Source organism: Ochlerotatus camptorhynchus, unplaced genomic scaffold (genome assembly GCF_037179485.1).
Source record: "Ochlerotatus camptorhynchus isolate MF236.1 unplaced genomic scaffold, CSIRO-AGI_Acam_v1.1 ptg000178l, whole genome shotgun sequence".
NCBI lineage: Eukaryota > Metazoa > Arthropoda > Insecta > Diptera > Culicidae > Ochlerotatus > Ochlerotatus camptorhynchus.
This window is the reverse complement of record NW_027040668.1, coordinates 2,462,606-2,477,929: the sequence shown is the minus strand read 5'-3', so window position 1 is coordinate 2,477,929 and position 15,324 is coordinate 2,462,606. Positions and strand designations below refer to the sequence as shown.

Here is a 15,324-nt window from a genome sequence, read left to right as displayed (position 1 = left end):
ATCCTACACAAATAGTTTTCGTGTGTTGCAGATAGGGCAGCTTTGTACTCCAACTCAAGCACACGAAGTCTAGCTTTACCGTTCACATTTTAGTATGGAAAAACCTGTTGCGCAGCTTACGTTATGATTAGAAGTGTACGTAGCTCTGCAGTCCATAACGGTTTGTTGAAAGCATAAATCGCTGTTTGTCCCTTTCGATGTACATGATGATTTATCACTTCAGAGATAGATTCGTAGAAAGCTGATAACATCTGGTCTACTGAAGCATAACTTGATAATAGTTCTCACTCAATATTCATAAAAATAGAATTCAACAAGTCAAAGTTGCATGCAAAATAGTCAAATTTAAAACACTTGTTCTGATCGTCAAGTACGGATGGTACAAAACTCTCGTCAAGTAGTATGATGAGTAGTTATCAACAAAAAACAGCGAGTTTCTTGAGTTGAATCCTCAAACTTGTTTTATGTGATTGTACTACGTGTACATAACACTGGATGTCAGCCCTTCACAGCATAATCCTCATCGTGTATGCTTCTCCGACTTCGGCGATTCAGTTAGTTTTCATTTATCTATGACGCGGGAGATTCGTGGGACCCCAGAACATCATCGTTCCATGATTGTTCCGTCAATTTATGCTGCAAAGTTAGGCCAAGTTGATTCCGCAAGATCGTTCTTTACAGATGGTTTGTTTTGGTATTTATAATGAATTTCATAGCGCCTCTCGAATGCTTCTAGCTGCCTGTTCCATGCTGAGCTGGCGGCTATATACTATACGCTAGAAACGATCGCCTCACTTCCACAAGATCACTATTTTATTTTTACGGATAGTCTCAGTTTTGTCGAGGCTATTCGCTCTATGAGGCCGGTAAAGCATTTCTCGTATTTTCTCATGAAAATACGAGAGCTCCTAAGTGCTTTATCTTTAAAATCTTTTGTCATCACCTTTGCATAGGTTCAACACACGCCGACTTGAAGATCCAGCGGTAAATAGGTCTTTTGTTGAAGAACTTGAGACTCGAGCTGTGGACGTTCCAGAAGGTGGCAGCGAAGAAGAACAATGGACGGCCATCAAGAATGCCTTTATAGAAACAAGCGAGAACAACTTGGGTTAGCTGCACACCCAGAGGAAAGAGTGGATCACAGATGAAACCTGGCGGAAGATTGAGGAGCGTAGAGAAGCAAAAGCCGCGATAGAGTGGGTGGGAACCAGAGGAGCCAAGAACGAAGCCCGTTAACGGTACTCGGCTCTAGAGAAAGCGCTCTTGCAGACGAGACAAGCAAGCGTGGGACTCCCTGGTCGACGAAGGAGAGAAAGCCGCAAACACTGGCGATATACGCCTCCTCTACGATATCTCACGACGCCTGAGTGGAGCAAGGATGAACCCGAGGATGTCAGTGAAGGACACGACTGGACAATTGCTTACCGACCCCACTGACCAGCTGAAACGCTGGTTTGAGCACTTCGAACAACTTCTTCAAATTTCGACGGCCAACCAGCCATCAACATCTCGGCATGATCCACCTAGGGTGCGGCGCATCACTCGCGTCAATTCCGAAGCCTCATCACTGCAGGAGATTGAAGCAGCTATCCGAATCATGAAATCCAAGAAGGCTCCAGGGGTCGATCGCATATCAGCAGAGATGCTCAAAGCTGACCCCATGCTATCCGCACAAATGTTGCATTACGACGGCAGCAGGCAGGATTCCGTGCCCGAAGATCTTGTGTGGACCATATTGTCACGCTCCGCATCATACTGGAGCAGGTCAATGAATTCCAAGAGTCCCTTTATTCTGTATTCATTGACTACGAAAAAGCTTTCGACCGTCTCAATCACGAGAATCTGTGGGGCGCCCTGAGACGCAAGGGAGTCCCGGATAAAATCGTCAACCTCATCGAAGCGCAGTATGAGGCTTTCACGTGCAGAGTTCTGCATAACGGAGCCTTGTCCGACCCTATCCGGGTAGTCGCTGGTGTGAGACAAGGATGTATACTATCACCGCTACTGTTTCTCATCGTAATCGATGAGATCATGGTAGGTGCAATTGATCGTGTACCGAACCGTGGGCTGCATTGGCAGCCTATCACCATGGAGCATCTCAACGATTTCTATTTGGCTGATGATGTTGCTCTACTAGCACAACGGCGCTCTGATATGCAGAGTAAGCTCAATGACCTAGCCGAACGCTCCTCTGCGGCGGGTCTCACCATCAACGTCAACAAGATCAAATCGTGGATATCAACACGGGCAACCCTTCCAACTTTACGGTAGCGGGGCAAGCAGTGGAGAAGGTCGAAAGTTTCCAATATCTTGGCAGCCAAATAGCGTCGGACGGCGGGACCAAGAGTGACATAGGTGCACGAATCAAGAAGGCTAGGGCTGCCTTTGCGAGTTTACGAAACGTATGGAGATCCAACCAGATAAGTCAACGCACCAAAATCCGAATTTTCAACTCGAACGTGAAATCTGTGTTGTTATACGCCAGCGAGACGTGGTGTGTATCAGCGGAGAACACTCAAAAGCTGCAGGTCTTCATCAACCGATGCCTGCGGTATATAATTCGTGCCTGGTGGCCTCACAACTGGATCTCGAATGCCGAGCTCCATCGTCGATGTCATCAGAAGCCGATAGCAACAGAAATTCGAGAGCGAAAGTGGAGGTGGGTCGGCCACAAACTTCGAAGGGGCGGAAACGAAATCTGCAAGCAAGCGCTGGATTGGAATCCGGCAGGACATCGCAGCAGAGGCAGACCCAGGGGATCATGGCGGCGGAGTCTCAACAAGGAAATTAAGCAAGTCGATAGGAATCTGACCTGGGCCTGGGTCAAGGGAAAAGCGAGCAGCCGCCCAGGATAGAAGTCTTTCACGTTAGCCCTTTGCACCGCTGGTGGTGCACAGGACCCTTAAGTAAGTTTGCATAGGTCCCATCTCATTGCTCGATTCCGGGCAATGAGATGGCAGACTCACTTGCTAAGGTGGGCGCTATGGAAGACGATATTTACAATCGACAAATCGCCTACAACGAATTTTTCTTCATTTATCGCCAACAGTCACTCGTCAGCTGGCAGAATAAATGGGACGAGGGCTATATTGCTACGTGTTGAGCTGGGGGACAGCAATCTCTGTGAATGTGGACAAGGCTACCAGGACGATCACATTATTTGGTCTTATGCTGAGCATCGTGGAGTCAGATCTGACCTGTACGATTCCATTCGGGCTCGATGTAGATAACCTAATGTTCCAGTTCGGGATATTTTGGGTAGACGCGATCTGGAGTTTATGAAACTTATATATATATTTTTTTAAATAATATTAACCTTAGACTGTAAGTTTGACTAACCATGCGTTTTGTTTTTGTTTTGTTCGTGTGTGTTTTTTGTTATATTTGTTTCTGTAATATGTGTGTAATAACACTGCGGATACCAAATTGAATAGGAATAAGTTCATGTTTTAGGAATAATGAAAAATTTGTATCGTAAATCATAACTAAAACCTCCTTTTCCCTCTCCCCTGCCATAAAACTGTAAATTTCTTCTAACCTCGAGACGACCGCTAGTAATCGGTTCAATTCCTTTAACTCTAGTTTTAAGACCTTTATTATGTATAACGCAAATGATAACTTGGCTCTGTAAAGTTTATTCGATTCAGCCTGTACAAATAAATTAATACAAAAAAAAACAGAAAACAGCGCTGCAGGTGCAGTTATCAGGTCAAGATACTCCGGGAGATTGGTAAACTCCAGGTCAAGAAGTCTTTCGTTCGTGTTGACAATGGCCATTGGCAAACATAGCTTCTGTAAAGTTTCTCTCAGTATCAGTCAAGGCGATTGAAGGAATAAAACGATCAATGTCCTCGTCAAGATGCCACCGGAGATTAGGAAGATCGATCCGATCGATAAACGATCTGCCACTTGTTTTCGGCGTGTTTACATCTGTGCTGTTGTGAGGATGCTAGTGAACTAAAATTATCCAAAACTAGTCAGCATAATGTAAACAGGGCGGCAGCATCTACCAGCATGTGATTTAAGGAACAATTGAAATTAGTGCTATTTGGTTGAAAGAAGAAAAAAAAAAGTCGATCTCATTTTAGAGATTCGAAAATGCGGGTCCTTTTCATGATTATTGTGAGTCAAGTTAAAGTCTATAATATAATTCATATTCCTTCATAAGCGTATATCTAAGTCAAGAAGATGTTGAGATAAACTTTACTCTAGGATGTCATGAAGAAGTCTGTAGAACAAAGGCACTATCGACATATTTTTTTCAAAAATAGCTCAAAATCTCTAAAAATAAAGGTCTTGCAAAGTTGGTACTTTCAGAAGAGTTGAATGGCACTATCTAAAAACTTTCCAAACGCATCATTCTTCTATCATGCCTTGTAAAAAGCGTAGCAATTACGGCAGAATTCTGAACTGCATTGATGACATTAAATTAAGGCCAAGATTCTAAGGATCAGCTTTGCTCAAGTCACACAGCATGTAACCCTGGGGAAGAGATATTAATGTATGTCACGATTTGGCATTTATCCGACCACCGTGCGGCGTGGCGTTGCGGCGCACAGGTTGAGTAAGAATCCTCGAAAACCTACCTGAGACTGCACATCCCCCACTGTCACTTTCGCTACAGCTTGGAAATTGTCATCGTACTTTTTCGAAAATAAGATCACACTTTCCTGAATATTCATGTAATTGTGAAACTTTTATTTTGAATAATATAATTACAATACGATACAATAGCATATCCTGGTGACCATCGTTGATCACCCTTTTTAATCTTCGTCTCTACAGTGTTCATTAAGCTAAACTGGGATACTTTGTCCTATCTTGCTACTACTTAGTGACTTCTTCTGCTGAACTTACGTGCTCGATATTTCCTAAAAAGGGGATTAATTTAAAATCTTACAGCCTACTTTTGATATCCATGTTTGTTCTTTTAGTTTTGAAAACATCAGTTGTTTCGCGCTACTAGACTTAAAAAGTTGCGATCCTAGTATATTTACAGTGTTCAGTTTTTATATTAGCTTACTTGCGATTACATATATAAGTGCACCAACAAAGGAATAAAAACGAAATGTATCAACAGTAACTTAGGTATTTTATACCGATAATGAATTTCAGCGTATTTGCATTCAGCAATCCAAAATGTTCAACATAAAACATTCACAAAGAATAATTGAATGGAATTTAAAACAGCCCTCAGTAGTGATTAAAAAAAAAATAAATAGAATGCTTAATAACCTATTCCATATAATGCGGCTTATTAATTTCGGTGGCGATAATGAGGCTATTGCATCCCCGGTGATGCAACTGGCCGACAGCAGAAATCAGATTATGAGAAAAAAGCTGATACCGGAAAATAGAGCGGACATGTTTGATTCCTGGCGTGGCGTGGCAACTTTTATAGTGTGTGAAATCACCCCGTCCATTGTCCATTCATTGCTGTGATAAGCTTATTTTGCTGCTGGTTGGTTGGTTGCAGTTCGAAATTTCAACCAAGTCCGACTGAATGGAATGTGATTTTTACAACTGTTGAAGGTTTTATTCGTGCTGCGCTTCATACAAGGAAAACGCGACTGGGCTGCTGAAGCAGGAGTTCAAATGGTGCGAGGGAGTTTACTACTAAAATAATTACTGCGCAATACCTTTGAATCGCAGTTGCAGTTGGGGTCCAAATTGGTTGGAATACGATTTTCGCATAGGAGTCCGTTGAAGGATATTTTCCGCTATTAATTAATAAATAATCATACATTTTATGCTTGAATGGGTGCCGCTCTGATTCGAGCTATTCAGCGGATGACGTCGGGAGATAGAAAGGGGGTTCTTTGTTGCTTTGTTACTGCATGATATGTACAACGGGGACGGGAGATGTGGGAAAACGAACGAGGAACTTGAGCCAGGACGATAACGGTGGACGAGGCAAGGAACTTTTTCCTGTTAAAGCTGTCAATCAGCTTCGCTACACGCTGTTTGATATGCTGTTTGGGACTTATGAACTCATTTTTCGTTCCATTTATTTAATTATGTAATTAGGTGTGTAATTCCATTTCACCGGTGATAACGCACAAATTTATCGCATTCGCGTTCCACCGTGTCCTGGCTGGTGGGTTTTACCGAGGGGTGATACTATCATCAAAATTTCATCTTCCCCGAAAGGATGATGGGAGCAAGATGCAGCTCTCTGTAAGCGCTTTGTGGATTTTTTTTTCTCATAGTTATTACACGTGTATTTACAATGCAGGTTTTCTAGGGCTTACTGCTCGCGGCGTAAAATTTCGCTGCTAGATTCTAGTTATTATGTTGCAACTATCCTGCTCAGTTCCTATTAGCGTGGAAGAATCCTTACAATTGCTATTGAAGTGGAGCATAGAGCGAGAAAATCAATTGTTTTGTATCTGCTATTTTTTTTTTACATAAAAAATACAGGAGAAATCCTTCGTTCTTTGGTATTCATTTATAGTTTTATCTAGGACTTCGATTTATCGAATCTGTTAGAACTCTACTTACAACTATTGAGCGAAAACTTCTACAGCGAATGTGGGTGTGAGAGAAAGTTACCGTGATTCCAGGATGCGGGAACCCTACATTACGAATTGTCGATAGTATGTTATATCACTTGGTTGAAACTATTTTCAATGAAAGGAAGCTGTGCTACCGGTTGGCTCTAGTAGTAGCGGAGCGGGAGCTATTCCCGATCGCCACCGTGATGAAACTGATGCATTTGGGATGCCTCGTGCAGTTGAGCCAGGTGAGAGCTGTCGTGCAAATTTGCTAGGTGAGCCTGCTCTCCCAGGTTGGCGAGCTGAGCCGGATCGTAGAGCGACATCTTTAGGCGTTTGCATTTGGCTCGGCGATTTTTGAACCAGAATTGGACGTTCTTGCTCTCCAGGCGGGGGAACTTTTGGCTGAAATTAGACGGGAGAGAGGGGGAAAAAAAGGGAATTAGACCACTAATGAAGGCCTTGTCGGATGGTTTGTCGTTTCGTGATTTACGAAGCAACTTGACACGTAAGTTTTGTAAAAATTGATTATTTCGAAGAGCTAATGAGTCTTTCTAATCCTTTTGCCATCTAGGCATCAGCGATATCTCAAGCGTCCAGAATCATAATGCCCCAACTGCAATTATCGATTCTAATCATTAATTTTTTTAGTGAAAAAGTGAGTCGGGAGAGTCGACTTATCCAGTGATAAGTTTCACGACAAATGTTTATCGTCGTCGTTTTAACACATCCATGATTAGAAAACGACTTCTTTCAGCATACGGAAGTAAATTCAGAACATCTCTCCTAGAAGTTGCCTTAATGCGTGACGAGTAGGGTGGCCCAAAAAAGCATTTTGTCAGGAAACCTGAGGGATCACTCTCCACATGATGGCTTAGGGCGAGTTGCTAATTTGAGTTTTATGAAAAAAGTCCCATTTTCTTAGCTTATTTCAAAAAATATTTTTAATTCTTTCAAATCTAGTGAAACCTAACCCATTAAAATTTTTAACAAATTCTTTAAGAAAACAAATTTGAAACGGGTTGTTTTGTGTCTAATTTTGATGTTACAATTTTCTAAATTCTCTAAAACAATGATTTTTTGGTACATAATGGCATTTAATCATTGAAAGTGAGATTCAAACATAGCGCTAGTATCAATATAAAAGAATAGAAAGATGGGAAATTTTATCACAAACAACTTTGTAAAAGACAGTTTGGTCCTATCTTAAAACTTCGCTGAGATATTTGCAATTTACTGAAGAAATAGGAAAATACTTTTTTGCAAGTTTTCATAATTCTTCTTATATTTACGGTGGAAGCTTGTGTCTTTCATCATGATAATTCTTATTAGTGTTTTCAGCTGATATACAATCAGTAAGAGAGGTCTCTAAAGAATTATTCTGAATTTTTTTTTTATCCTAGCTACGTGCAATATTGGTTGATGTTTGATCATTAGTTGGACGATACTCGTTCAATGCCCTTGTCAATCCTATAGGGCACTTTCTGTTGAGTTATTTTAGCTTCGGTGTGTACCTGTGTGTACATAAGTTTGATAGGCTGCAGTGGCTTAGCAACAGTTGTTTAGTTGTATCGATAATAGACGAGTGCACGGGTGTTTATCTACTGAAAAAAAAAATGACACAAGCTGCGGGCAGCTGCGATGCGGGTTCTCTACAGGTGTGAAGAAAGGAAACTAGTCGACGGTGTCACGGTGTTCTTATGCAGCAATAGACGTGACGTCACGAAGAAGAAAATGCGGGAACAAAAGAGTTGACTACCCAAGTAGCACACTTTCATCACAATAAGTTACAGCAACTTGTTTATGACTGAAATAAGTCGTATATAAGTTTCTACAATTGATTTGTGACAAGCGTGCTACTAGGGTAGTTTTCTTCCTTCTCACCTGTAGAACGGTCATCGCAGCTGCCCGCAGCTTGTGTCAATTTTTTTTTTCAATAGATGAACAAACATTTACCCGTGCACTCGTCTATGCATAATCAAACCTATAATAAGCACAGCAGACACACAAGATAATAGTACGTTCAGACTACAGAGTTATAACATGTTACAGCGCTATCTTGATGGTGGTTTCTGTGTTGCAATTATTTGACAACCGTTATAACATGTTATAACTCTCCAGTCTGGACAGCGTTTAAACTAGTATTTTCTCGTTCTTCAAAGCTACTGGTACTGTGTGAAAAATGACCCCGAAACTCAAGTTGAAGTCAGATCCATTGCAAGAAGATTTTTTTTTTATGAAACCATCTACCATCCGAATCAGAAATCACAGGTTATTTCAGGTTCCATCGTGAAAATGAGAAACAGTCGATCGGTAAGAGTGTCCAAATCGTGGCTTCCGAAGTTATTGCTATCTGGAATCACGACGGCCTTCCACATCAACACAAACGAAATGTGGTTAGACGTTTTGCTAAGCTTTTGGCAGATTGGAAACGAACAAAACAAGATTAAAATTTGCAACACTCGTGTTCAATTTTTTTTTCTACGTTGGAGTAGGGTAGAGCACTACTTTGTCGTAATCGCCCATTTCTGTTATATCTATCAGAAAAGATCAATAGCACCAATGATTTCACTGTGCACAAATCAAGAATAGGTTTGTTCCGATGCGTTAGTTCATTAGCTACAACATAAATCCTGTTAGAGCGCATTGTGTGAATGTTTACGCTCATTGTTCTAAAAATAAAAGAAGCGCTCCTTTTTCCACGTTCATCCGTAGGACGAAGAAAATCTAATTGCTTTTCAATGCGTTAGGACGGAATTGAAACTCGTGGAACGAATTTAGAATCAAGAAGCAGTATTAGATTTAAAAAAAATATTTTAACAATTTGTGACTCTTTATCAAATCTAACGGTACGTATGGAAAGGTGAATAAATTTAGAAATCATCTTTGACAAAAATATTTCATTTTTTGGTTAAACTTGTTCAGAAAAGAGAGGTAAAGCGCGGGTTAGTAGGACGGAAATTAGATCAAAAACCCTATCCACAGCATTTGAAGAACGATAATGTTTGTGCAGAGTTTTGGATGCAACAGATGTTAGTTAGAACACCGATCAAAATCCCGGCATGTTTAGCAAGTTTAGAAAATTGTAAAAAGTGTGATGAAACGACACCTAAGAAAATTGGCAAAGTGGCAGTAAGAAACACTACCTCAATCATGAAGCGCGAATTATCTGGCCAAGGATCCGAAAACCAACGCCGTAGCAGAAGTACACTCCCGATCATAAGTTTAAGGACACCCCGAAAAAAGCATGACAAATTTGTTATGTTCATACCTCTGTCATATAACGTCCAATTTTCGTTCTCTTTAGATCATTTGAAAGGTATTGAATGGAACTTTCCTCGTAGGCAAATTGTTCAATATAATTTTCAAATTTTGTTCACCCAAAGTTACAATGTTTTTCAAAATTTACTCTGAAGAATCGTGACTGATTTTCTCAGAATTGGGTTGGCCAAATTTTGAATTAAAAGTAGTAGTATAACACATATGCTATACCATTCATACCATTCAAATAACCTTTGAAGATCTAAAATTGAACGTGAAATGAGAGATTATTGAACAAAACATATTTGCATGATAAAGTAATGAAATTGGGTTGTTAGCGGAATGCTTAAATAAAACAGAAAAAAAGGTTATCTTCCATTTAATTCCACTTAATTAATTTTGGTATCCATGACAGATACGTATTTTGACTACAATGTGCAGTCTTCATCGGTGTCATTCCCGTTAAAGAACTTATCAAAATCTAGCCCCCTTAAGTACTCATCCCAAGGTAAAAAGTCAAGATCAGCCAGTCAACATACAAAAAAAAAAATCAGAAGTCACTTGAGTACTTGTCAGAAATTAATATTTGCCTGGCATTTTTTGATGATACGGTCGACTTCAATGTCAAGAGGAAAATGCTCAAAAACTTCTCAAAACAAAATGACGGCAAGAAAACATAGCAAGAGTGAAAAATTTCAATCCTTAATCCAAAACGGAGATAATCAGATTTTGTGAGCAACCTCCAATTTTTCAAGATTTTAAATGTCAACCCTAATTTTTTGCTTGAAAAAGATCCTTCAAATTGGACCAATACCCTTGAATTCATGAAATTCAAAGAAAAATGCGACAACTTGTGTGCAATTAATGACTCGGCATAACGTGCACTTGGATTGGTAGGAGATATGAATGAGCACGGTCCAACTACCGATGTTGAAAAACATCAAGTAATATTGGCCGTTGCTAAGAACAGAAAACTTCAAAATAATAGCATTAAAACCTCTGTAATCAATTATGTATCAGCTATAAATAATAATTAGGATTATTATGTTGATGCTAGCTGTAAACATATGAAGAATTTTAAAAAACTTGCAAAAATGTATTTTCCTATTCCTTTCGTAAATTGTGAATATATCAGCGAGGTTTCAAGATAGGACCAAACTGTTTCCAGCAAAGTTGTTGGTTATAAAATTTCCCATCTTTTTATTCTATTAGGTTGATACTAGCGCTATGTTTAAGCCTCCTTTTCAATGATTAAATGCCATTAAGTATCAAAAACATCATTGTTTTAGATAATTAAGAAAATTGTAACATCAAAATTAGTCACAAAACAACCCGTTTCAATTTTTTTTTCTTAAGGTTTGGACCGTAAACCGTTACACGAATCAAACATAAAATTCTTTCTTCATTTGAAACCAAAGTTTTTGAAACTTTGGGAGTTCTGTTGAAACAAAATTTGGACAACTTACGAAACAAATAGGCAGCTATTGCCATTCCAATGCGTAGGCCAGCAAGAGAATTTTCTCAAGGGTGACCTTCAGAAACTTACCCGTCATAGGTCTAATTTCTTCATTATCGGTGATTTTAATGCAAAACACCGCTCATGGAATAATGCTCAAAGCAATTCCAATGGTAATATTCTGTTTGATGATTGTTCTCGGGTAATTACACTATTCAATATCCAAACAGCCAACATGCTTTTCTTCTGCGAGAAATCCCTCAACTATTGATTTGGTCTTAACTGATTCATGTCGACTTTGTAGCCAATTGGTAACTCATGCTGACTTCCGTCCTGATAACCTTGAAGTAACTTTTGAAATATTCCAAGAAATAATTTCTAATCCCAACAGCTCTACTTTAAATTACTATAGAGCTGATTGGGAGCAATATCGAACATTTATGGAATATAACTTTGATCCAAATATTCCTTTGCTAACCATATATGAAATTTATTATGCTCTTGAATCTATGACTACTTCTATAGTTGAAGCAAGAGCTGCCTCAGTACCAAGATGCGAGGTTAAATTCGATTCAATTATAATAGACGACGATCTTCAGCTCTTGATCCGTCTTAAAAATGTCCGTAGGAGACAATTTCAAAGAACACGCGATCCTGCCATGAAAGTTATCTGGCGGAATTTGCAAAAACAAATTAAAAAGCGATTATCTGCCCTGAGGAACAAAACTTTTGAAAATAATGTTTCTAAATTAGACCCGAGTTCCAAACCCTTTTGGAAACTCACAAATTTTTTGAAAAAACCTCAAAAGCCTATTCCAGCGCTTGAAGAAGGTGGTAAAATTTTGATCACAAATTTGGAAAAAGCTCAGAAATTTGCTAAGCAATTCGAGAGTTCCCATAATTTCAGTTTGGATCTTACTAGTTCTATTGAGAATCAGGTTGCTCGGGATTACCTGAATATTTTCTCTCGGGAAAATATTTTTGATGATTCCTGGGGGACTGATTTGGACGAAATAAGATCTTTAACTAACTGCCTGTTTCATAATATGAAAGCTCCAGGTGATGATGGAGTTTTTTATATCCTTATCAAAAACTCCCAATGAGTACCTTGTCTTTCTTGGTAAAATTATTTAACAGATGTTTCCATTTGGCATACTTTCCTGATAAATGGAAAATTGCAAAAGTTGTTCCAATTTTGAAGCCGGATAAAAATTCAGCTGAAGCTTCTAGCTACCGTCCAATAAGTTTGCTTTCTTCAATAAGTAAACTTTTTGAAAAGATAATTTTGAATAGAATGATGCTTCACATCAATACGAACTCAATTTGCAAATGAGCAGTTTGGATTTAGCCATGGGCATTCAATTACTCATCAACTCTTAAGAGTTACCAATTTAATTCGTTCAAACAAATCTGAAGGCTACTCAACTGGAGTTGCTCTTCTAGACATAGAAAAAGCATTCGACAGTGTTTGGCATGAAGGTTTGATTGCTAAATTGAAAAAGTTTAATTTTCCACTTTATATTATGAAATTAGTTCAAAATTATTTAACTGACAGAACTCTGCAGGTAAATGATCAAAATTCCAAATCTAATCGACTACCTGTTAGTGCAGGAGTTTCTCAGGGTAGCATTCTTGGGCCTATATTGTATAATATTTTCACTTCGGACCTCCCTGATTTGCCTCAGGGTTGCCACAAATCTTTGTTCGCAGGCATTTCCGCTAAAGGAAGAAGTCTTCGTGTTATTTGCAGCAGACTGCAGAAAAGTTTAGATATTTTCTCTTCTTATTTACAAAAAATGGAAGATTTCTCCCAACGCTTCCAAAACTCAACTTATAATATTTCCACATAGGCCTAGAGCTTCGTTTTAGAAACCTAGTAGTAGTCACATAGTCACTATGAACGGAGTTCCAATTTCCTGGTCAAACCAAGTGAAATATCTTGGATTAGTACTTGACCAAAAAATTACATTTTAAGATCACATTGAGGGCATTCAAGCCAAATGTAACAAATTTATAAAATGTTTTGTATCCTCTAATAAACAGGAAATCCAAACTTTGCTGACGAATAAACTTCTAATATTTAAACAAGTTTTTAGACCAGCCATGCATGGAGACTTTAGAACAAATGTCGCAAAAATCGTTGCAATCCTCAATTGCAACGATTAATTCCCTTTATACTTAGATAAGATTTAGTTTTAGTTTTTAGTTTTAAGATATCAATTGTTATACTGACATGCAGGTTTAAAAAACCTGTTTAAAATACTGAATTGCCAAGACAGGAACAATGTAAAAACACTTAGCTATATATCAAAAAAATTAAAGCTGGAAAGTTACTGTAGTAACTGGAGCACCTAGGTTAAAATTAAATGTAATTTATTTTGAATTTGGAACAAATAAAGAGTTAAAAAAAAATTATATAAAAATGAGGTAAGGAAAATAATTAAAATATGGTTCAGATTAATAGCTGGCTCAATAAAGATACACATTACCATTTATTATATAAGACCACGTAGTCGTACATCATCATTGCGTACAACCCCATAGGGCTGTCCCTAGTAGTTTTTAATGCTTTGCAAGCAATCAGATTCGTGTCTCTAGCGATAGGCAGACGAGATGCGACCTTGCTAATTGCTGAAGCCAGCTTGAATGTTTTGCTTTCAAACCTACAGAAACAGAATAACTCAACGAGTTACATGACGTAGTTTACGACAGGATTTTTTCATGACGAAATAAGAAGCTGATGAAATTTCTGAAAACAGACGCTGGTTTAGTGCAAAATGCCATCGTGCTCTAGGTCACAAACAATGAAGTTTGTGAAAGATGCTTAGAACATGAGACAACAGACAATGCTTCTAACTCAAGCAAATTATCGATGCACCAGGAGAACCTTACTCTCCAGCAGTAACCATAATGTGCTATTAAAGAACAGTCTGAACTAAACAATCTCTCAACTAATTCAGCTGAACGTGGAAAAATTTTCAAATGGAGGTGACACTATATGAGCTTAGCGGAGAAACGAAACGCAACTTGCAAAAACTTCTCGACAACTTGACATCTATCAAACATACCTCTACTGAGACTTCTCCAATTCGTCAAATTTTTACATCAGGTAACGTTCTTCTAAGGCTGATGATAGTTTTAATTTACTTTTAATATTTGAAGTCATTTTTTAAGCGAATCAGTAAAATTTCATAATCCATGCATTTGAAAACAAAAAATAAAAATTAGATAAGAAACTATTGAAATACTTTTATTTTCATCCCGGGAAACAACTTTTTAATTACCTGAATCCCGGCATGGTGAAAATCGTTGGGAAATGGAAGCTCTACTTAGGATGTCAACCTTCAAGCAAAGTTAGTCACTAATAACCTCCTTGAAACCATTTAAAAAAAAACCGGAAACTGATAAATCATGCTCGAGATTGTCTTATTAGAGATATCCTTGTTTTTTGGTACAGCCGAGTGCATACATTATCGACAAATAAAATTATTTCTATTGCTCAATCGAATAAGGACTATTTTCGTACGTGCCAGAAGTGCAAGCCTACGGAATGTTGGTATCTCGATTTATAAATCTTATTCTGGAAAATCTTCGTAAATGTACTGATTTACTTGGAGTTTTCTTAGAAAAGGCTTCTTATAAAAGCTTCTTTTAAACATACCTAATTTGTTTTACACAAGCGCAGAGAAGAGATGCCATAATCAGCTAAGTCATAAATTGGCTTTAGAGTCTAACTTACGGCTTGTTACAGCCATAAACAGGTTGTTTGCTTTCGACTTTCGAGGATCAGAGTAAAGTCATTTCAGGTTTTACGCAAATTAGTTCGTCCATATTGTTGATCGTGTGGTCTCAGATTGCAATAAAACTAAGTGCAATTTGTTTAAAATAATCAGAAAAACAATCAATGGCATTGGTAGGCTCATTGTTTACTTGGCTTGCGTTCTCGAATTTTTTTCGATAACGATTTTTAAGCTTTTTGAATTTACATTTGGCACATTGGGGTTTTTCCCTCAAGTGAAACATACAGCAAAAAACATTATTTTGCATGAAAGTTTTTAATAAAACATTCATTTGCATTTAAATTTACATGCATGTATGTTGTTAACAAAAGTA

General features: G+C 38.4%; 1 protein-coding gene across 2 annotated transcripts in view; it reads right to left on the bottom strand.

The window, feature by feature from the left end:
• The window catches only part of dve (SATB1_N and homeodomain domain-containing protein dve), an 897,131-nt gene that overhangs the window by 244,549 nt on the left and 637,258 nt on the right, over window positions 1-15,324 (bottom strand). For both annotated transcript variants that reach the window (XM_065222813.1, XM_065222812.1), the window contains one exon: window positions 6,408-6,899. In XM_065222813.1, coding sequence (XP_065078885.1) covers window positions 6,680-6,899 — 220 coding nt within the window. In that variant the 3' untranslated portion in view covers window positions 6,408-6,679. The remainder of the gene's footprint in view (window positions 1-6,407; window positions 6,900-15,324) is intronic.